The sequence below is a fragment of the Xiphophorus couchianus genome, chromosome 19, assembly GCF_001444195.1.
Source record: "Xiphophorus couchianus chromosome 19, X_couchianus-1.0, whole genome shotgun sequence".
In the NCBI taxonomy this organism is placed as follows: Eukaryota; Metazoa; Chordata; class Actinopteri; order Cyprinodontiformes; family Poeciliidae; genus Xiphophorus; species Xiphophorus couchianus.
In genome coordinates, this window is record NC_040246.1 from 22,150,897 (window position 1) to 22,174,595 (window position 23,699).

Sequence of the window (23,699 nt, forward strand, 5' to 3'; positions counted from 1 at the left end):
TTAGTTTATGAACAGCAGATTAGTTTGTTTTCCTGTTGAATTGTAAGCTACAAATATTGGTCAGTTCAGAATTACAGACTGGAAACAGATTAGTAAGTTATTGACCTTTTCCCTTAAACCACATTAAAACATGCGACCTCTGTGTTTATGTTGACCTGAAAGACTACTAATAAACAAAACGATTATGAGAAATGTAAATAATTGTTTATGTGTGTGATTATGGGCCATCAGTGTTACACTTCTTGTTTTGAAGGGCAGGAATGGTGCGCTATCACCACTCATTGTTGCCAAGAAAATCAGCGTGAAACTCGCAAAGCAAACACAACTTTGCGGTAATGTCTGATCTCTGGCTCGAGGCCTGGTGGCTTCGCTCACTCTTTGTGTTTGTGACGCATCTGCTGAGTCACCAGGCGGCTGAAGCATTATGAATACAGTAAACTGTAAGCAGAGCGATCCTTATGAACTTACTTTACGTGGAGGTTCGATGTACGAGAAGCTGCGCTCATGTGCGAGACTGTAGCAGTGACAGTGATATACAGCGCTCCATTAATTGCCATATGAATGGGGTCTGCATTTGTTGGCGCGGCGCTGATGCATCACAGTAAAAGAGATGGGTCACCCTGTCTTCTGCAGCCCACAGCTTTGCCAAGCTCATAATTACTAAAACCCCCAATTAATCTTCCCATCACAAAGGCCAAATATACGCTTCCTGCTCGTAGAAATGACTTACAGCGTATACTCTTAGCAAATACGCATACTAGTGTGTGTATTTAGTATTTAGTGCCTCTGTTCATGGAGACATCAAGTATAAAAGGTATGAATTATCCTGTACTATATACCACAGATCAGGGTACCGGGTGCTACTTGGGCTGCCATTAGCGGCTCTCAGGGGAAAGAAATTAAAGTTTAAACTAAACTGATTTTGGAAACATTTTTCCTCTGAAGTCAAAATGTAAGTATGGGAATTACATTAAAACCAATTTTAACCATATTTCAGAAAACCACTGGGATATGCTAACTAGCTAGTTTTGCTAATAGTTTCCATCCATCCATTTTCTATCATTCTTGTCCCTGCTGGGGTCAGGAGGAGCTGCTGCCTCTCCAGCGAACGTTTCGGGCGAGAGGCGGGGTCACCTGGACAGGTCGCCAGTCTGTCACCAGTCTGCTGATAGTTTGTTTCTAGCTAGCAAGACTAGCAAGCAGAACGTAGCAATACATGTCTGTATTTTACAAATTCAAACATTAAAGTTTGAATTTAATGTTCAAACTTAAACATTAAGTTTAATACTCCTAATGGAGTATTACGGCCATGCGAAGAAAATAAAAATATTTTTAAAACTAAATCATAGTTACAAAAATAAAGTCATAAAATTACAAGAATAAAGGCTTATATTTCAATAACAAAGTCAAAATAATACGAGAAGTCAAACCATATATCAACGTTTTTCTCATAATATGATGTTACTCTCGTATTCGTTCTCGTTTTTAATACTGCAACTTTATTCTCATACGACTCTATTCTTGTAATATTATAAGTTTACTTGCATCAGTTTTTTTCTTACTATTACCATCGTATTTAGTGCTACAATATATGAACATATATAACAAATAAAGATTTAAAGAGAAAGAAGCTCTCTAAGGTGCAGTTTTAGTGCAGCAGCTGCTACCTTTAAAACATGTGGCAGCCATTAAAATCAGATATTTAAATTTAAAGTTACGGCTTCAGAAAACATTCCTGTTTATTTTTCCAACTGGGAGCAAAGCTGGAAATATTTCAGTGACTCTGTGAATTTTGCAGTGAAAGTATTTAGTATCATGTAAAACTGGATATTAAATGAGGTTGAACTGCTTGTCACTTATAGTATTCATATGTTTTTCTAGCAACAAAACAAAAAGCTCATTCATATTCACAGGTTGTTCAAACTGTTGCTCTGAAGAAAATCATAAAGTTGAATTTTACAGATATGTTTGAGCTTTTAAAATTTAATCCACTTTATTTGAAATTCCTCAAACAAAACAAATTAAATTAAATAATATTTTTTCTAAATACATCATTTCTCCATTGCAGCTCAGACCCTTTTGTTGTATTTCCTTTAAAAACAAATTATATTTTAACTTTATATATTTCACTGACTGTGCACATTTACAATATACAACATCATTTTATTTACACTTGTTGCGTATTTAAATTTACAGCAGACCTCTGCTTTACATAAAGTTATTTTAGGTGCCTAAATTAGCCAAAGTTAGCAACACAAACTGTGAGTATTTTTTACTTTAATAAGATGTGTTCAAATTTAGAGTTTCTTTTTGAAAAATTAAGACAATTTAACCTATTAAGTTAGATAGCTGCATGTATCATTTACAGCTTAGGTGTGATTCTCATCGCTGCACAACAACTTGTTAGAAGTGAAAAGGCTTTATTTTTTTTAGACGATCCTCCTGTGAGAGAATGTTTGTGTTCTCCATTAATATGTATTTTTTTCTGCAGCATGCCGTTCTGGCTCCTGGCCACTCAACCTTTACTCATTGTGAGCAGAATCTCTTTTCCACACTCCAATCTGGCAACCTGCCCTCCCGCCGCCTCATTGGCGACACCTCACTGCCACCCAGTGGCGGCAGCCGGTACTGCAGCCGCCAGCTGCAGGGGGAGGCAGGGAGAACTGTTTACAAGTGGCATTTGGCCCTAATTAAAAGCAGCGCTTGTTGGAGCACCAGGTCTGCAGAGGGGCTCGCATCCAGGGCGATGCAGGCTGAGCCGACGATCCGTCGATAAGCTTCCTCTACTCTGCAGCAAAACACAAACACATCGACCAACAAGTGAGCAGTGTGAGGATATAAACAGGATGGTTTTGCTGCTTTTTATTTCAAGGAAAAGAAACAGCCCAGGTGGCTGAGAGTGCAGCTTTTCTCTTCAGTCCAATAAAAAGCGTCTTCCTAACTCCGTCTGTTTTCTAATTCTGCTGGCCCAACATCTGGCCGTCCCATGTGGACACGCCATTACGTCAGCGCAGAAGATGAATGAAAGCAGCTATCGACCTGTCTGAGGAGCGACTAACTGGGCCGGCAGCGGCTGCGAGTTTGGACCGGCTTAATGGACCACAGCAGCTCGGCAACTAATCACCTGCTTTTTCTCATCAGCTGCTTCCCCCACGGGACGGTAACTGATTGTTAAGTGTTTGATGGATAAGACGAAGACTGAGGTGGGCTGACTGGGAAAGAGCTGCACAGTTTGCAGCCATCTGTGACTTCAAACACAGACATCTACCTAAAATACAAAACGTTTGTTCACATGTGACAATCTGGCATCAAAAACTATTAATGGACTTAATATCACTGCAAAAATACAAAATCGTACCAAGTATTTTTTCCTCTATTCTCTTTGTACATTTAAAATAAGATAAAACTAACTGAAAAGTAACTCTTCAGCAAGATAATGAGCTACTTTTAAGTCAATAATTCTTTAATATTAATTTTAAAAAGTAGTAGTTCCGCTGGCAGATTGTTTCATTTATTCTGCTATTAAGAACTAATTAAGAATGTGTGAGGCAGCATTTATGCTAAACAAATCTAATAATCTTTGAATTATTAGATTCAAAGATTCTAATAATCTGTGACAATAAAATGACTCTAAGGGTATTTCCACATCTGATGGTCTGGTAGACTATCATCTGCTCCACCTCCAGCTGCTGTGGTTCTCTGTCTCTCTGCTGAGTCAAACCAACCTGTTCCCCTCCTGGCCTGTGGGGGCGCTGCACCAAGAACCACTGATGGAAATGACACAAAAACTTCTGAAGAAGACACCGGACTTTCTAGGTAAACGAACTGGAGTTGGACCTTTGATCCGATTCTCAAACATATTTGTATCAAACATTCTTGTCTAACCTGGTTCTGAAAAGTTTGTTGTGATCCAACTCCTCCTCCTCGTCGGTCTTCATCAGACCTCTGCTCCTCAGCCTCCTCTTCCTCTCCTCCGGGTCCAGGGTGAGTAAGATCACCAGGCTGGGCTGCAGGAGGTCACCGGGCCAATGGTACACCTCGGCGCCCTCGTGTGGAAGGTTACTCACTGGGCCGGTTACCGCGGTGGCGATGGCGTACGCTGCTGTGCTGTGCCAGAACCTGAGGACAGATCAAACATGGCTGACTGAAGGTGAGTGAAGACTTCCTGACAATAAGGCTGAAATATTAAAGGTGCTTCCTTGAACATGGCCTGCACAAAACGTTCATTATATTTTATGCACAAAATCATTATTAGATAATTAAATATTACTCCGGTCATTTCTGCTTATTTTCAGCTGGTTTAGGGCATCTTGTCACTTTAAATCCAAATAATCTGCTGCTGGCCACGCCCCCAGATCTACCTTTACATCCACACAGGAAAATGGCTGCAAACAGACGCACAATTATACAGCCGTAGATCTTTGAAAAGCATAAGTGAAGCCTTTTGCACAGCCAATAAGAATGTATCGAGTGGTTTCTGGATGGTAAGTCAACAACAAAACACTTGTCTTTTCCATTAATAGAAAAGAACTTATATTAATAATTGCGATCGCAACTATTAATGCAAGTTCACTTATTATTCACAATTTTTGCGTGGACTTTTTATCAGTTAGCGCAACTTTTCCACAAATCTGACCAACATCCTCTTACATGTTCACGTTAAACGGGTTTTCCTGTTTGTCCGGCAAATTTCATTGATTGATGAAAATGTCAGGGTTTTGACTAGCGCAATGAAAATAACTGATATAAATTAAATTTGGTTTCATTGTTACAAGTAACCAAATAAAATTTTATCCAAGTAAATATTTTACGTTTATTAAGTTAAACGACCGTAAATAAAGCTCGACAAACTTGATTCAATTACATGTAACAGCTTAACTAAAAAATGTTTTAAGTTTGACCTGCGTTTTTTTTTTCTTCAATGTGTTATTTCAGGACGGTACAGCTTCCTGCAAAGCCACGTTACGGCAAAAGAAAAAAGTCACAACTTTGTGAAAAAGGTGCCGCAACAATCACAAAAAACCTCACAACATCCTGGAGGGACTTGAAACACTTGTTTTTTCCAGCAGCCATTGTACAGTGCATGCGGAGGCCTGTTGAAATAAGCAATAAATCAGTTAATCGAATGATTAATTAAAATGAGTTCAATAATTTCCATTTGCATAATTTAGCGTTTTTCTCTTTTCTCTCTTTCTACCAAAAACTGGGTGCTAACAGTCTTCAGTCTGCTGCTTTGGTCCCAACTAGAACATTTTTTGAAGGACAAATTATTTAAAGAGACTTTATGATTCATTTTATTTGTTGTTTCTGTTTTGTTTAGTTTGAATATTGAAAATGTCTTCCAGTTCCAATGTTAAATGTTTATTGGCTTTTTGAGAATATGTTGTTGCATTATGATGCCATTACCATTATATCATTTTCAAGTAATGTAGAAAAACAACATTATTGTTTATCTGAATAACTTCTGAGACGATTTATCATCCAAAGCATGCTGCGTTGAAACCAGCTGGGCAAATGTTCTGGAACTCCACTTGGGTTGCTAGGTAACAGGCCGAGTTCTGCTGGGGTTGCTAGGTAACGAGCTGGGGTAACTAGGTGAAAGGTCAGTGCCTGCTGATTTGTGATGTTACATTTGGTTTGTTTTTGAAACAAACACCAAAAACATGGACTTATAGCCAATAAACAACTGGGTGGCTTTTTAAAGCGTTTTTGGAAGCAGTAGAAACACAAATGGAAGAACAAAAAACATACAAAATGAGTCAATTTTAAGAGTTCATCACTGCTCTAACATGACAGTCCAACATCTTGCCTGTCAACGATAACAGGAGACTTGCTGGCCTCTTGGTTTATCTGCTCAGCAGTGATGTAGTTGCCCACTGCATAGAAAGCCCTCCGGATGAGGGGCGGTTCTCGATCGAAGCGCCCTCTCCAGGCGGACAAGCACTGGGGAGGCGACCGCAGAAGCGTGGCCCCCAGAGAGTCCCGCAGAGACTCTGTCAGCGTCGTCTTTCCTAAAAAATGAAAGTGAAAACATTTGTTACTCTCTCTTCATTAAAGAGAGCCTACCTGACACGGTGGAGTCTCTAAGAGCAACAGACGATTCAATAAACCATTTCCAGAGTGATGTAACTTTTCTGAGGTCATGATACGTGATATTCCATTAGGCAGAGCGCTCTGACAGGTAATGTTTTTAGCAGAGAACAGCCACCCATCAGGCTGATCCTGTGTTTATTTATGAGGTAATGGCATTAACCTGTGGCGTCCAGGCCCTCTATGACAATAACTGGGAAGTCTGGTTTTCTTCTGGCATCCAGGCTGCTGGGAAGCATCCCCAGTACAGACCGGGTCTCTGGGATGATGTCACCACACTGCAGAAAATGGGGGGGGAAATCAGTTCACTGTGGATCAGGAGGGAGTCAAACCGACTGCTTCATCTGCTTCTCTTTGAATGCTTGAAAAATCAAGTTTTTTATTGGTAATAATCTGAGACTTGAGTGAGTATTTGAACATGACAAGACAAAATACCTCAACACCAGTGACACTGGATGGAGAACAGCTGTCAAATTTAAAGTCTTGCTACAGATTCTCAATTGGACTCAGGGCTGGACTTTGACTAGGACATGGGTCAGCAACCTTTACAACCCTAAAACTCATTTTTGCCTTTGTACGATCTGAGCAAAGTTGCTATGACCCTTCAAAATAAAATGAATAAATCAATAAAAATAAACTTTCTTCTGAACCAGGGGTGCCCAAACCTTTTGAGACCAAGATCTACTTTTTCTCTCACCAGCTGGCTGAGCTCATTTTAACAGAAAATGACCCAAATGTTGTTCTTATAACTGAGAATAAATGGGCAAAATCCTTTTTACAATAAATGACACGCCTTTCCTACATTGTTTTCATAGAAGACCATCAGGTAGACTCTCTTTAAAAGATTTTTTTTTACTTGACAAAAAATAAGGACTAAACGCTGAACTTAAATCTTCAGGATCTGGAGACCCTGCAGTACCATTCTCCGCCACTTGAGTGCGCCAGTATGCAAAATGTTGCAACTAAGCTTGATATTTTTGAGCTGTACCTGTTTCAGCACGTCGCAGGCCTCATCCAGGCTGTAGAAAACATCAGAGTTGATCATGTTGAGAACTGATGGATGATGTTTTGGTGTTTCTGAAGGCACCACGCAGAACCTGACCGGGTTATCCTCCGACTGGTACCAGAGACACTGAGTCCACTGCTGGCCGTCTTCACTTTGGGAGTATGAACACACCAACACGGGGTTTCTCTGCTCCAAATCCGTTAAAATGTCCTCAATCAGGGATGAATTCCCAGCCCGGCTTTGGAGGAAGTATCCTTTGAGCAGCGAGCCCTTCTGGTCCGGGATGAAGGAGGACATGGACCGGAGCCCGGAGCCCGGAGGCAGCTGCCTCTGCAGCCGGTCTCTCAGCTCCCAGTGAAACCTGTCTCCTGTGACCCTGTCCCCGCTGCAGACCAGCAGGGAGTAACACCTGTCCTGCTTCTGGACCTCACTGAACACATCAGGCGGGACCGGTTCCCCACGGAGCTGCTCTCTGATCCCAAAGTACCGCGGCGCTCCGTCCACTTCCACGGAGAAAACACGGGACGACCACCTCTGGACGAGAAGCTTCAGGTGCCGGGCCATGATCCAGTTCTGGTGTCGGCGGGTTTCAGTGCAGCTGCAGTCGGCTGTGGTCAGGAAAACGAAAGTTACCGAGAGGGGGAAGGAAAAACGAAACTTACAGGCGACGCCTCTAGGGTGCAGCAAAGAAATGTTTCCCTTGAATCCAAAAGTTAAACTCAAGTTTGAAAAAAATGTTTTTAGACCTTTGGCTCTGCACGTGGACACTGATTAGTTAAAGTCAGCATAAAAGTTTGCATATCAGCCTGAAATGAATCATTCAACCAAGTTTATTTGTATAGCGCATTTCAGCAATAAGGCAGTTCAAAGTGCTTTACATAAAAGATACAAAAATACAAAGTCATGAAAGAATTATATGCGTGACTAAATATGCATTAGATCATTCCAGTAAAAAAAAACCCATTGCAAATAATTTAACATTTTCCTGTCTGTTTATATATTTAGGGTGTATATATCCTAGATTTTACCACTTTCTTCAACCAGATTCAAAATTTTACTTATTTCATGTTGGAAACTTTGAAAACTCTAAAGAAATATAAAAAACTCAAAGCAACCAAAACCATGTCTGTAAGCTGCTGAAGAGTGATGATGTTCCCTCTAGAAAAGCAAACTCAAGATATAATAAAAACAAAATTAGCTTTAGAGAAGGAAATCAGGCGAATATGTTTTCTGTGCAGGAGTTTGGATACGTAGCAAACTGGCACCCTACCCAGAGTTTTGAAAGCCCCGCTTCACCACAATGATGAATTATTGTTTGTTACAAAGTTCAAGTTCAGGTTTATTTATGTTCAGCAAAAGGCAGTTCAAAGTTTTTTACTTCATAAAACATGATTCAGTCATAAACTATGAAATCAAACAATAAATATTAGATTTGATCAAAAATCATCAATACACATCAAATATGATGATCAATGTCCTATTTGCTACTAATCAAAGGTAACTATAAGCAGGTGTTTCTACCATTGTTTCACTGAGAAATAGATTGCATAATGAGCTCATAAGATGCACAGTTCCACCAGGTGTTTGCTAATCCTGCTGGCTAGTCTGTAGGAGCTGCTCAGCTCTGAGAAGGAGCTTTGTCTTGAAGGCGGAGCTAGCTCCACCCAGGTGTTTCAGCCATCTGAATGGTTACCATGGTGATTAAGCCTTTCTCAAAGAATCAAAGCAACACTCCAGGTTTGTTTTGGATGAAGAAATAACATTATACTATGATGTAAAGATTTTAAAAAGTTGATTTTACATAATACTAACTCTTTAAAACTCACATAAAAAAGTTTTTACAAACAAGAACGAGTGTGAGAGTCTTTCTGTTCATGAAACATGTTTTTAAGTGAAGCAAAATTAACTGACAATAATCTTAAAGTACCATAACTCGCCTAATTTTTCACTCTAATATGTGATTTGAGGGCGAGGTGAGTAACAGGGACAGGCATTAAAAAAGAAAACATTAATATTAATACATATTTTCATACTTTTCTCTCTAAAATCCATTCATAAACATACTATAGCAGGTTGGGTCCGGGTGCCCATATGCCCCCCCTACTGGCGCCACCGGTTATTATTAATAGAGCGACATTTGCCAACATTTCAGTTACATTTCTTCTTATCTAATTGTTATCAATTACCGTCTGAAGGCACTTTATGTAAAACATCTTAATCATTTCTTTGCAGAAACCCAAACTAAACCTGCAGAGTCACATTTTTCCGTCATCAGCTCATGGTCTGCTTTCGTTTTCGATGTTTGTAAACAGAAACCTATCGGCGCTCAGCTGACCGCCTCCAGGGCCAAGCCTCTATTTAAACAGCCGCCCTGCCGGATCACGCAGTCTGCAGCTTCGACAACCGGACGTCAACTTCTGATTTCACGATGCCTGGAGTTTCTGTCGGCGCCCTGCTGGAGCTCTGCATCAGCACCATCCTCAGCATTTTTTCGGGCATCTTTTCCAAAGTTTTCTCCTGGTCCAAAGGAGCCTGCGGGGCCACAAACTCCCTGCTTTCGGACGCGAACAGCCAGTCGGGGCAACGCAAAGACTTGGATGTGACGACCCCAACCAGCGTCAACTACCACTTTACCCGCAAATGCAACTATAAATGCGGGTTTTGTTTCCACACCGCAAAAACTTCCTTCGTCCTTCCTTTGGAGGAGGCCAAGAAGGGGCTCAAACTTCTAAAAGAAGCTGGTAAAACTTAAGGATTAAAAGCATAAAATTCCGTTTTATTGATCAAAACTAAATGAAAGTAACATTTGTGGTTTAAAGGGATGGAAAAGATCAATTTCTCCGGAGGGGAGCCGTTTCTGCATGAGAGGGGAGACTTCCTGGGGAAAATGGTTCAGTACTGCAAGACGGAGCTGCAGCTGCCCAGCGTCAGCATCGTCAGCAACGGCAGCATGATTAAAGAAAAATGGTTCCAGAAATATGGTGAGGTTCGCTCAGGATATCAGGACATGAGTGAGGAGTTTCATTATTTAAGTAGTTTAAAAAGTGAAACTTTTATAAATATAATTTAAAAGCATTGAAGTATTTTCAGTGATGAAAACTCAGTGATACGTTTCCATTGACCATATAATTGCGCAAATTGGTGTTACGAAAATAAGTTTGCTTAAAAAGACCAATTTCTTTAAATCTCTCCTTTTGCTATAATAAGTTTTGATTAGGTCATTTCTTTGGACCTATTGAAATGGATTTATAAAATTCCAATTGAAACTTTATTTTAATCACACGATTAACAACAGATGTTACCACTGACAGAGAATACGAAGAAAAGGACAGGAAGTGGTTGGAGGATGATGGAGCTACATGTTTTTAATGACATTGTTTGAACAAACTTATTCACATGTGATTTTAATTGCATTTCTTATTTAATGGACACACCGCAATTATGAAATTATTATTTTTTTACATTAGCAGAATATAGGCAAAGTTTTGCGCACATTTGTAATGAAAACGCAGCTGTTGATGAGAAGTTTAGTGGAAGGTAAAAATATGTTGGTCGACTGTGTTTTACATGTCCAAAATAAGCAAAGAAAGAACAGACACGACAAAGTTATGCTAGAAGTAGTTATACTAGCACAACTGCTAGTGTAACGTCTGTTGTGTGTTAGCATAACGTGCATTTTAGATTTTGTTGTTTTTTTGCATTTTGTTGATCCTTCTGGGCCACCGTAAATGAACTCTCATCATTTGCGTTGTGCAGGAGACTTTTTGGACATCCTGGCAATCTCCTGTGACAGTTTTGATGAAGAAACCAACCAGATGATCGGCAGATCTCAGGGCAAGAAGAGTCACATCGAGAACCTCTTCAAGATCCGCAGCTGGTGTCAGGAATACAAAGTGGCGTTCAAGATCAACTCGGTTATCAACACCTTCAACGTTCACGAAGACATGACCGAACAGATCAACCAGCTCAATCCGGTCCGCTGGAAGGTAAAAACAGTTGATATATTTTAAAACGTGTCACAGCTAGAAGAAACACTGATTGGTTTGCTGTTTTTTCCTGGTTTTTGCTCAGGTGTTCCAGTGTCTGCTGATCGATGGAGAGAACGCTGGAGAGGCGGCGCTGAGGGAGGCGGAGACGTTCGTGATCACCGACCAGCAGTTCCAGGACTACCTGGACCGCCACAGCGCCGTTTCCTGTCTCGTTCCAGAGTCCAACGAGAAGGTAAGAGACTGAACCTCGTTACGCATCTGATCACTGACACGCTTTAGCTTTAGCTCACAAACCTCATGTAACAAGCAAACTCTGACTGCAACAGTTGTTTTTCACTCTCATAGGTAGTTCATAGTTCATCACTGTTGTGATAACAATAAAAGTGATGATAAGAACTATTTATTTCTTCTTTTTTAGGTGTTTAACTCTGACATTAGCTACATCTCCATTGCCCATATAATTGTGCTGTTAAACATTTTGGAAATAAATTTGCTTAATGAGTCTGTAAACCTCTCATGGCTAAGCTATGCTAGGTTGGTGGAATCAACTAACTCACTCACTCTTTGGTTACCTAGCAACAACTTATCGTTGCTAGGTAACAACAAGTTGTTACAAGTTGTTACCTAGGAACTTGTTGCACATTTTTCCCCACCTTGTCTCATAACTGCTTAGAAATAGAAAACATTTTATTCACATTCCAATCAGTTATTGAAACATACGTAACTTTCTGTTGTAGTTTTGATTCTTTTCACACCAGAATGTGAGATTAAAATCTGTTTGTTGCTTTAACAGATGAGAAACTCGTACCTGATCCTGGATGAATATGTGAGTAGTTTCTGTTGCTAACACTGTTAGCTCTGCAGCATTGCATGTGTTCAGGTTAAAATATTAAGAGTGTCGTTTAGTCTTACCATGGGTTCTTCTGTTCTTCTTTTGTTTGTTGATTTTGTCTTAAATGTGTTTTCTTTCGCTCCATGAAGTCAGACTCAAAGTTTCCCCTCCGTTGTGTTTTTGTTTTCTCCAGATGCGTTTCCTGGACTGTCGGGAGGGAAGGAAGGACCCATCCAGATCCATCCTGGACGTCGGCGTGAAGGACGCCATCAGCTTCAGCGGCTTCGATGAGAAAATGTTTCTGAAGAGAGGCGGGAAATACGTTTGGAGCAAAGCTGACATGAAGCTGGAGTGGTGAAACTCTGCGTTTACAAACCGGAAACGTCTTGAGTTTTTGCACTTATTTCACTTTGCAGCTTGTTGTTTTAGAAGTGTTACAATGTTCAGGTGGGATTTTTGTAAATGTCTTTACATTAAGATAATCTTTGAGTGTGTTTTAATTTTTTTTGTATTGTTGATGTAAAGTTTAAATTAAAATAAGTTTTATTTTTGCTGACTGGATTTGTTTCAACTTTAACAATTTCTTAAACTTCTTTATTTTAACTTTTTCTGTGTAAATTTTCCCTCTTCTGAACTCAATTTAATGCATGTTCATAGTTTCCCTTCCTTTAATTAGTTCCTGCATTTTCTTATTATCAATATCATCAATATTATCAATAATTACTTCATTTAATATTTCCTTGTTTGTCTCTTGTGGTTTAATGTCTGTATTTCTGTTTTTAACCTCTGTAAATAACTTTGTGTTATACCTCATATTGATGGTTCATTTTTCAGTCATATTTTCACCATGATATTCATTCATTTATAAATGTCACAGTTTCAAACTAAATATTTAGTTTGCAAGCTAAAGTTTAGCTCCAAACTAAATATGTAGTTAGCAGGTTGAATATCTAGTTCCAAACTCTATTATGTTATAAAATCATGTGAGTTTTTCACTTTTTTGTAGAAGTAAAATAATAATTTGGGTTCACCAAACATCAGCACCAAATGTGATGTACGTTTAATATATTTTTTTAGAACTGCTAACTAAATATCATGCTATTACAAATATGCTAAATGTTGAAAATTGTGACAGTATATATACATGAAGATATTTTTAATAAATCTCAAGTAATTAAATGACAAATTGTTTACACCTCAAATTATTCAGGTGTTAATACGATACAGTTCAAATATAATTCTCTCCATGTTTAAATAATAAGAGATAATAATAATAACAGAAATAATTAAAAGAGAGAGTTAGTTTCTTTTAGCTTGTGAGGAGAACAGACAGATGTGCTTCAGTTACAATCTCTGCCTATTGTGAAAACATATTCTGCTTCACCTCTTTTTATTGAAAATCATCCGTAGTTACAGCGCACGTTTCAGCTCATTTCAAAACATAAGATAAGAGCTGATATGTTGCAACTGCAACGTGATTCACGGTTCCATAAGATAAACTAGACCATTTACTATGAACAGTATGACTATAAAACTAATCAGCACCATTACACTATAAACTATCTTATTATAACCATGAAGAATAGAAGGACGTCCTTCTGCTGAGCAGCTGTGTGATTAGAACAAGCTGGCGCCGGCTGTCTCTGCATCCTTTAACATTTTAATTCTATCATTTTTTTCTGTTTTATTTTATACATGACCAATATAAATATAATTTGTTATCTCTTATTATGTATACATATTTATATATATATTTGTATTTATATTGTCAGTTAGCTTGCATTGTGTTTTTTCTTCCTGTTGTTTTTATTTCTGTTGCTCTTTTGTTGGAAAATCAACTTAATTTTTTTTTAATGTCGGAATAATAAAGGATTATCTTATTTTATCTTCCAAAATATAATTTTTTGTTCTTTTTTCTACAGTAAATACATCAATATGAAAACAAAAAATCTGATTTTACAGACATGACAGAAATATTCAGTGATTTATATGTGTTTACAGCTTTGTTGTTTGTACTCTTGGAAATGGTGAATAAAAACAATTAAATTTCAAAACAAAACTGTAAAAAAAAAAAAAAAGGTACCAAAATTATCTGAGCCTTAAAGTGGTCTAAAAGTAATGGAGCCGTTCGGCCAGCAGAGGGAGCTGTCGGTAATGTAACGAGCTGCAGCTCCTGACTTCGCCTGTAGGCGGCAGTGTTGCGCAGCCCACTGGAAACCTTTCCTTGTAGACAAATGGCGTCTCTTCAGCGAGCGGCAGCTGATTCCCCACCGAGAACGGCAGCAGGAATTGAGGGGAGGTAAACACGCCGCCCCCGGATTTCCTTGCTGTAGGATTGTCCGTTGTTTTCTGACGGCTGGACGTCGCTTTCTTCCTCCCCGGAAATCGAGAGTTTGGATCCTCCACGGTGTGAAAACAACCCCCTTCCCCGCCGGAGAGGAGAGGGTCAGCTGCAGCCCGGACTCCCCTCCCCGCTGCTTCTGCTTGTTTTCGGAGGTTGTTGCTCCTCGTCAGGGCCCGGACTCAGATACGTGAAGATGGGCATCACCCCTCCGCGGCTGCTCTCCCCCTCCGCCTGACTGACTGACGGCTCGGCGGCGTTAATCCAATTCAGGAGATCATCTTTTCAACCCTCCTGAGGTCAAACTATTGAGACCAGGTAAGGCTTTCCGCTCTCATCCACCGTAGCGCAGCAGGAGCTCTCCGAGCTGCTAATTTGGTTTTATTTATAGACCTCTGCGTTTTCTCCAATCCTCCACTTTCCCTCCCTGAAATCTGCTGCTCTTCATAACGACCCCAGAAAGAATCATTCCGGAGGTTTTAGGAGCATCATGGGACACGGAATGGATCTGAAAGGTCGTTCAGTTCCCTGACATTTCCATTCCAAAGAGCAGGCGACATCTATTCTGTCATTACCAGCTGAACTGGTTCTCATTTGGTCGGTTTAGAGCTGCAGTCTTTAGCAAAATATGTGATTAAAAACCAACTAGGGGCGAAACGATTAATGGATTCATTTCCATACTAGCTTTTTTGGTGTATGATGATATGATCGTTTATCGCAACAACTTTTGCCACAATTTATTGTCCAGCCAAAGTTTTTTTTGTCTTGGCAGCCATAGTCACCAGCCTTTGCACAATCAAAAACATTTTTATTCCATTTAACATTTTCATGCAACCTTTCATTTTGATCTATGATATTAAAGTGAAGGAGATTCTATGTTTACATTTGTGTTGGTAGGACAGGGAAAAAGGCTCTTTCCTGCTGACTTTAGCTACATTAGGCAACTCTTCACACAAAAATATTGGGCATAATCAGTGTCAGCAGGTTGTAAGGGACTGTATCAAGTAAAATAGATTTTTGTTTTTCTTTCCATCAGAGTGCTTTTCCCTCATCAAACACAGACCTGCAGTTGTTGCTTTGATTTTTTCATTCAGTTGTGCCTGGTTGGACCCAGCCCCGCCTTTGAGGCGCAGCTCCTCCCCCTCTCAGCTCCTTCAGACTAGCCAACAGCAACTAGCAAACACCTGGTAGGATCTACTTCTCAGAGCAACGCTGGAAAAACGTTGTTAAGGGGTTAATAGAGGAGCCATGTTGTGATGACTTCCTGAAGGCAGAGATTCAGAAAGAGCAGGAGTTTCTTAAAGAGACAGAGGCCCAATTTCAAACTACAAAGTCAAATTTCTTTTGACTCATATTTGTAGCATATTTATAACAACTGAAGCTAAGATAATTGGTTGATTGTGCTATAAAATGGCACCTTTACCTGTAAAACACATAATACCGCCTCTATAAAGATCGCTGATCGCCCTCAAAACTGCAATTGGTTCACCGCTAGAAATAAAATGCGTAGCTGCCACCTTCGCAGGTTTGTTTTGTGTGTGGCCTGGAGAGCGATCTCAGCATTAAGCAGATTAGAAACCTGTTTGACCCACTGGGACCTAATTACTCCCAGTTCACGGCCAGTTGGGTGCAGAGGAGGGCAGAGTGCCCAACAATTACACTATTGTAAGAGTAAAACTACTACAACATATTTTTACTCAAGTAAAAAGTATTTTGTTGAACATCTACTCAATTACTGATCAAATTATCAATCATTTACTATTTAAAAATTACATCATCAGACCAAAATGTAAAGTTAAGTGGAAATTTTGCTATTTTAAGGAGAAAATGACAATAATTCATACAAGTAACAAAAAAACAATAAAACTTTTCTAAATTTGTTTGTTTCAATAAAAACTTTTTAAACTTTAACAGGAACTGCTGGTGTGTGTCTGAGTTTCTGGTTAAAACATTTCTGTTTTCCATTCAGTGGGTAGAAAACAGAAATTTTACTTAAATAAGATTAGATACTCCATAATAAAATTACTCAAATTACAGCCAAGTAAAAGTACATTTGTTCAAAAAAGTAACTCAGTAGATGTGGTTGAGTAACTACCCAGCTGTGCATGTCTGATGTTACCTGGTTAGGTAACGAGGCTAACACCTCCTCTCTCTCTCAATCATTCCTTTATTCTGCTGTGGATTCCACCCAAAAGGTTTGGATCGGACCGTTTGGGTGTAGTCTGTCTTCAGGGTCTGTCTGTCTGTCTGTCTGCTTGTGCAACGGCTTAAATGAGGTTCCGGTGTGTTGCTGTTGTTGGGGAGGTGGGGGTGATGCGGCTGGCGCCGGGTTCCAGGTGAAGCACCATGGGTTGCATGCGTGCTTTTTGTCCAGCAGCGGCTCTCGCAGGTAAAACGAGACGGCCGTTATGCAACGCTCCTTGGAATCTGCTGACCGGCTGACACTTTCCAAGATTTAGCATTTCAGTAATGCTGCGTGGCTGGGAGCCTGCAGAGTTCAGTGAGTCACACAAACACAAGAAGAAGACACCTAATGGCTTCCTGAGAGCTCTGCAGGGCTAGCAGCAGGGCTGAAACGATTAATCGAATTAATCGTGATTAATCTATTGTTGAAGTAATGGTCAACTAATTTGGAAGTTGATCAAACAGAGAAGGCAGACTCAAGAAATGCAGCATCGAGCCAAAACTGCTTAAAATTTAGTTTTTTCAACTTAGAACCAAAAATATTTTTTTTTCTGAATAATTTTTTATCTGCTCAGTAATAAATTAAACATGCAATAATTTAATGAAGCAACAAAGTGTTTTTTGTCTTAATAAAGACAGTTTACTAACTTTTTAAATGTTTAAATATACATTAATCCCTTTAAGTGCCCCATTTTATTTGTTTTGTGTTTAATTTATTTATTTTTTATCCATTTTCTGTTACATTTGTTTGTTCTTTTCTATTTATTATTATTATTGTTTTATTTTTTTTACCTTTTATCCACCTACTCCAGTGAGGAAATATTTGATGTGTTTTTTGTTTTATTTTTGAGTTTCGTTTTGACTTTTGCTGGTTCATGTTTATTATTCAAGTTATTTAAAAAAATAATAATAATAAATCATAATTAAAAACACAACTGTCACCCAACTTTGATAGAAAAAATAATGTACTCTAATCATTTATTTAGTAATTATTTTTTAAAATAAGAATCATTTACTTTAAATTTAAAAGTAAACAAAAAAGTACTCTGTGCTTAACAGTTTCAGTTGGAGAAGAATTAAATTTGTCATTGAAATTCTTGTGCTAATATAATGACAAACTACCAACCAAAGGGCCACATCTGTGTCATTTTTGAAATGCAGACAAGCGGCCACAAAAAATTGGTTGCAAGGGCCACTTGGGGCCACTTGGGGCCCCTTGACCACACTTTGGACACCCCTAATTTAAAGTATAATGGAAGAACAGAGGAGAAGGAGGAAAAAAGGTAAATATTGCAACTAGATATGCATTGATATGAAAATTTGGGCCGATATCCGATAATTAATATCATACATGTTTTTTGCGTCCCTACATACAAACATGGCAACCTGCTGGTCCAGGACTGGATTTCTCATCTGGGACGGATCACATGTTGGCCCAAAACATGAATAAATCATCGTGTTAATGGCCTCCAAAGATGTACATTAGTCATGTGAACTGATCCATCATTTAAATCAGTCCCTAACAGTGTTCAGCTTTTATGAGACCATCCCATAATTTCAGCTTTGAAAATTAATTTTCTTAAAACATAAACTCAGATTATTCATTCATGTTTTCAATCAGTGTTTTAAATTTACATGAATTAAAGTAGTTTTTTCAGTATTTTGTCACAATCACAAATTTTACTGGATGATAAATAGTCCTGGTAGTTATTGCGATAAATGATAATATTGTTATTTTGAGAGGATATTCAAGTAATATATTGATAATTGCTAGATAACCCAGGTTTGCCCTCTCAAAGGTCAATAAACTTTAATTTCTAAAGAACAATTAACTCTGGACCTGGAAGATGTTTTAAATATACAAAATAAAACATCATGATACATGATAAATGATACCATGTATCGTGATTATGAATTAACATTTTGATTCAACATCATAGCTACAAAAATCAGAACTAAAGTGAATCGTGAGACAGTAAAATATTCTCATCCTGAATTATTATATAACAAATTTATCTGGACGATAAAATGTCCCAGAAGTTATTGTGATACACGATAATATTGTTGTTTTGAGACAATTTTCAAGTAATTTAATGGTAATGTCATGATAATAATGCAAGAATTCAAATGAACATTTGACACTGGAACTGGAATATATTTTAAATATCCAAAATAAACAAAACAACAGAAACGAAATAAAATAAAATGAATTTTGAAGTTTCTGTAAACAAAATTGTCTTTCAGAAAAGGAGCTAGTTGACGGCAAAACATGAGACTGAAGAATTTTATCATCCAGCTTTTGATAGAAAGAGAGAATAATTGCAAATGAAAACTATTGAGCTAGTTTTAATTTATCGTTCGATTAGTTGGTTTATTGCTTATTATGACAATTATCCCCTGGTATCTTACTAAACTTTAAACAATATTCCAAATCTTTGGACATTTGAGTTCTTGGTTTTCCAGTAAACTGGATCAAACCTGGACGTTCCTGTTGTTTGTGTTCGGCTAAATGCTGCTGCGATTTGGAACAAAAAGGCCCCAAAAGGCGGCGCGATGGCTCCTCACACCGCAGCTCCCTGCTCTGATTCAAGGTTCTGGTGCCGTTTTCGGCTCTCCGTCGACCTTTGAAGGGGTTTCCTTTCGTCTCGTTTGATGGGGTCACTTCCTTTTTGTGTCTGCGGCGAACCCAACAGGAAGTCGAACCCTTTCCTACGTCAGGTCGAAGCTTCCTCCTCCCACGGTTTCCCTGAGACTCCTAAAATATGTCCTGATTTCTTCATTTTGATTTGTCATTGTCATGCAAAATTTCAGTTATGGATGTTAAATAAAAAAAAATAACAGCATGATTGGAAGTGTTTGATATTTTCTCCCATTTTGTTCAATGAGAACGTCAATAAATATTGGTAAATCAGAAAATAAGATTTAAATGCTCTATGCAGCTTAGTTACATTAATCATCAGTAAATGTTAATATACTACCTTTTGTTTTTTTAAGCAGTGTCCTGAAGAAGCTTATTTCTATGATGGTGAGAGAGAAATACAAAAGAGTAAATAAACAAAAATATCTGAAATTTTCAGATTAATCTGATAAACTTTCTAGAAGAAAATTTGGAAAAATTAAAAAAATTCTGAGTTTCAAAAGTCAAGAATTTTTGACTGTTGAAACCAGAAATTTCCACATTTTTTCTAGAAAATGTCTGAGCTTTAGATAAAATTTTGAGTTTTTTCTAGCAATTTCTCAGCTTTTCGAACTTAGTAATTTTAGAGATTTGTCTACAAAGTTTCTGCAAATAAAGTCAAAACTGCAGATTTTTTTGAGCAAATTTTAAACTTTTCAAACTCCAACATTTCTGCATTTTCTCTAGAAAATTTCTCTAGAGATTAATTTCAAAAGTTTATTTTTTTACAGCTTTATAACTTTAATGTTTCGAATGCATAAATTCAAAATTTATGCTTCAAAATTTCTGATTAATCAAAAGAATTTCTCACTTTTTTCTAGCAAATTTTGAAGTTTTCAAACTTTTCTAGATTTTCTAGAAAATTTCTGAGTTCTTCTCAGGTACACGTCCTTTGGAGGAAAAAATTCATAATTTTCTTTCTAGAAAATTTCAGAAATGTTTGATGGAAATTTACTCCTCCTTTTTTCTTTTCTGTTTATAACGTATTTGAAACATACATTTCAAATACTATATATTATTTCAATAACAATATTTGTGTGTATGGTGGTATGAATGCTGCCACTGTCTTGCAAAACTATTTATTACCTAAAAATAAGTAACAGATATCATTTTTTATCAAAATCTTTATCGTTATCACAGTCGTTCCAGACGGTATCTCGTAGTGAACACATCGCCGTGCTCTCTCTGAATGAGAATCTGGGCTGAAACTGACTGCAGACTCTTGTTTTGTCTGAAAATCCTGGATGCTGATTCCTGGGACAGTTCAGGCCGTGTGTGTGAGCGCCGGACGCTGCGCCAGAGATTAGCCTGTGAGTGGCTCTCTGTTGGAGTGGCGCTCTCCCCTCTGCTTACCATGAAGACTCTATTGTCCAGCAGAATGACGGCGCGCCGCCCTCTGCAGCACACTCTCTTATTTCAGTTTTTTATTAAAGTAAACTCATTAATGACCTCGTGGTTGATAAGCCTGGTTGTTGAGGCAATAAGCCACCAGCAGCTAATTGTGTTTGTGTGTTAAAAAATTTAAAACTTTGACAGAAAATTTGAAAATATGACTAAATAATTGGAAGACATTATTTTCAGTTTCTTACTTTTTGCTCTTACTGGAAATGTTTCCAGACCTCTGGCTTTGCTCTCTGCTGGCTTAGTTTTGTAAATGTTTCTGTTTTTCGTTCCATTGTGTCGCTTGTTGTAACCGCAGGATGAGTCAAGAGGAAATCTGGGATTTGTGATTGATTGGAGCAGAGCCACATGCGTTTGTTATAGTCTGATTAACTTCTGCACCTGAGGGTAAATATCTCCTCTTCTGTTTAGACTAAATAAACTAAACTAAACATTCATTTTCGGTTAGTTTTTTCTGTGCTATATGCTGTATAAATGAAATTTTGGCCTGACCCAGTTTGAATTTTAGTTCTGATCAGGCTTTGGCTCTCAATATAAACACAAGCATGAATATGGCAAATTGTTTATTACACCAAAATCTAAACAGAGATGGACCAAGAACTGTGCCTTGGGGTACACCTGTTTTTATTTTATACATGTCTGAATCTTATGTCATGTTTTAGTTTAAACTCTTAAACCCTGCACATAGTTTTTTTTACGTTTTGGTAGTTCTGGACTTATTTTTCCAGAAGGTTTGATACAGTTTCAGTATTAAACCTTTTGTACTTGAACGAGCTTCTTGTTGCATTTTCTTCTGTTTCCTGGAGCAAGACGACCCGGCTCACTCCACTGATTAAAATCAGCCTTTACTGGATATTTCTGAGCAAATCTCATTTCCTTGTGCTCTGTGCAAATGATCCCATATTATGTCTCACAACAGGAACCAAATGTCAAAGTCTGGGAGAAATTCACAGTGTCACCGATACAGATTGCAGTCACGCTTTTATGAAGATAAATTGATTAGTTTTTATTCCTTCATGAAACCAAACTGCTTATTTTTGTCTCCGGAGCTTCCTATGACATTGTGATTTCTATACTTATTGTATTGTTCATCATTTATTGTGATAAATCTCTTATAATAAGAATTTTTTTATCTTTCTTTGTCGATTAATCCTAATTGATGATGTCCTTATTGTCAGGATTTATAGTTTTACTACTTTCTTAACTGTTTGTTCAAAGAAAACATAAATAAATACCAATAAATTTGAACATAAATGTGCAGTTTAGTGATAGAAATCTCACGTCTTTATGTGACTGGTGTCTTAAGGAAACATTTTAAATATAGTATTTGTCTTTGTGGTGATACACAAACTGCGTTTCCATTACAAATATATGTCAAACCTTTTATCGAAATAAAAATGTTCCAATTGCTGTTTCCACAAAATAAGAAACGCGATTAAAATTGTGCATAAATAAGTTTGTTCATGTGAGACGTAAATAATAAGGTCAATGGAAACGAATGCCAAAAAATAAGACATAAATTCACTGTTATCAGAATAGCACGGTAAAATACAGTGATCAACGTTGGGTTCGCATCGCCCAGCTCTAATAGTCTGCAGAAGGTTTTGGTTTTGTTTGTGCCGATAGCTGAAGCTGCAGAGTGACACCAGGCTGGCAGCAGAGTCGACCCTTTGCCCAGGCTCTCTGCCTCCGTCACTAGGAGCAGGCCAAGCGTGGACTTCCCGTCGTCTTCACTTAGCCGAGGCGAACTTCATGAGCAGAGACGCCTCTCCGAAGGAAGTGCGCTCGTTCTGGACTTCCTGTGTGGAGTTACTTAACACAAACGAGAGATGTGACGCACGTTTAGCTATGTTTAAGCTCTACCAATTCACGTTGTCTTAGTCATTCAATTTCAAAATTCAAGCTCCTTAGAGTCCTTCGAAACAGAGTGATGTTTTTCAAATAGTCCTGAAACGATTAATCGTGATTAATCGATTAGTAGAATAATCGTCAGCTAATTTAGTGATTGATTAATCGCTAACTGGAGAATGCAGACTCTAATATATGATGTTTTGATGTGAGAACGGCTTCAGAGCTTTAATTAGGCCAAAACTGTACAACAATATAAACATTTATGAGGGAAAACCCTTTTTTTTGTCTGTAAATGTGTCCTACCCAGAAGCATAAAGGCAGTGTTACTTTCACCTGGTTCAAACTTTGTAAAAAATAAAAATAATAAAATCTTCTGCTTTATTTCATTATAAGTTGGTTAATCTGAAAAATAATTGATGTAAAGTCTCCACTTTTTGTTCAACGAGAACATCAATAAATGTCAGCACTGCTATTAATTACCTAAAAAATAAATAATATATAGTTTTTTTTAATCATAATCTTTATCACAAAATAAAGTGAAGGATGTCAAGTTTATTTTGCATAACATCAAGAACAACAGTTTGAGAAACTGTTTATTTTTTTAAATTTGTTACATCATTTATCATGATAAATGTCTAATTATGATAAGAATTTTGATTTATTCTTGTCACAATAAATTCCAATTAATTATGGCCATATTGTCAGGATTCTTAGTTTTACTATTTTCTCCACTGTTTGTTCAATAAAAATATCATTAAATATCAACACATTTCCAACTATAACTAATGTAAAATTAGTGTGTGCAGCTTAGTGATAAAAATAAAAATTTTTAGGTGACCAGTAATTTTTAAAACGGATGTGAGGCATACATTCATTTATTCACTTTTATCATTGTTACAATTATACCACAAAAATTTGTCATAAAATCTTAAATCCATGTAAGTTTTTAGGAGAGGAAAGTCCATTTCTCGGCTTTCTGCAGAAAGCTGCTCCGCCGCTGTTGAGTCGGGTGAATCCTGTAATCCTGCCTGCGTGGCCAAACTGGGCAAACAGCCATTAACACCATAATTAAACTGTTTGGTTGTTTTCTCTGTGGCAAACATAACTACAGCCCAGCTGATTTCACCGCTGGCTCTTCACATTTAATTGTTCACTTCCTTCCTGTAAAGTAAATTTTCTGAGTCAAACTGGTGGAAATATATTTATCTGCTTTGTCTCATTTCGGCATTCGCTTCGTGTCATTTTATTAGGTTTTTAACAGGCTGTATCCAGTTATAATAAAGTTTCTGTAATACAAAACGTGTCACAACACAGTATATCGCCCTCTA

At 37.9% G+C, this 23,699-nt stretch overlaps 3 protein-coding genes across 3 annotated transcripts in view; 2 read left to right on the plus strand and 1 right to left on the minus strand.

Moving 5' to 3' along the window:
• Positions 1 to 2,142: 2,142 nt before the first annotated feature.
• On the minus strand, positions 2,143 to 7,915 carry cmpk2 (cytidine monophosphate (UMP-CMP) kinase 2, mitochondrial). Its single transcript, XM_028001491.1, has 5 exons — positions 7,079 to 7,915; positions 6,254 to 6,368; positions 5,810 to 6,011; positions 3,886 to 4,119; positions 2,143 to 2,788 (listed from the first exon to the last, which is right to left on the minus strand). Exons 1-5 carry the CDS (start codon positions 7,658 to 7,660, stop codon positions 2,668 to 2,670), a joined length of 1,254 nt encoding a protein of 417 aa, XP_027857292.1. The 5' UTR covers positions 7,661 to 7,915; the 3' UTR covers positions 2,143 to 2,667.
• Positions 7,916 to 9,196: 1,281 nt separating this feature from the next.
• On the plus strand, positions 9,197 to 13,099 carry rsad2 (radical S-adenosyl methionine domain containing 2). The gene is made up of 6 exons (XM_028001572.1): positions 9,197 to 9,837; positions 9,916 to 10,077; positions 10,853 to 11,082; positions 11,168 to 11,317; positions 11,879 to 11,911; positions 12,111 to 13,099. Exons 1-6 carry the CDS (start codon positions 9,525 to 9,527, stop codon positions 12,273 to 12,275), a joined length of 1,053 nt encoding a protein of 350 aa, XP_027857373.1. The 5' UTR covers positions 9,197 to 9,524; the 3' UTR covers positions 12,276 to 13,099.
• A 951-nt stretch (positions 13,100 to 14,050) lies between these two features.
• Positions 14,051 to 23,699, plus strand: part of rnf144aa (ring finger protein 144aa) — a 28,855-nt gene continuing 19,206 nt past the window's right edge. The window contains exon 1 of the mRNA XM_028000252.1: positions 14,051 to 14,576. The gene's annotated coding sequence lies outside the window, so the exon portion shown is untranslated. The remainder of the gene's footprint in view (positions 14,577 to 23,699) is intronic.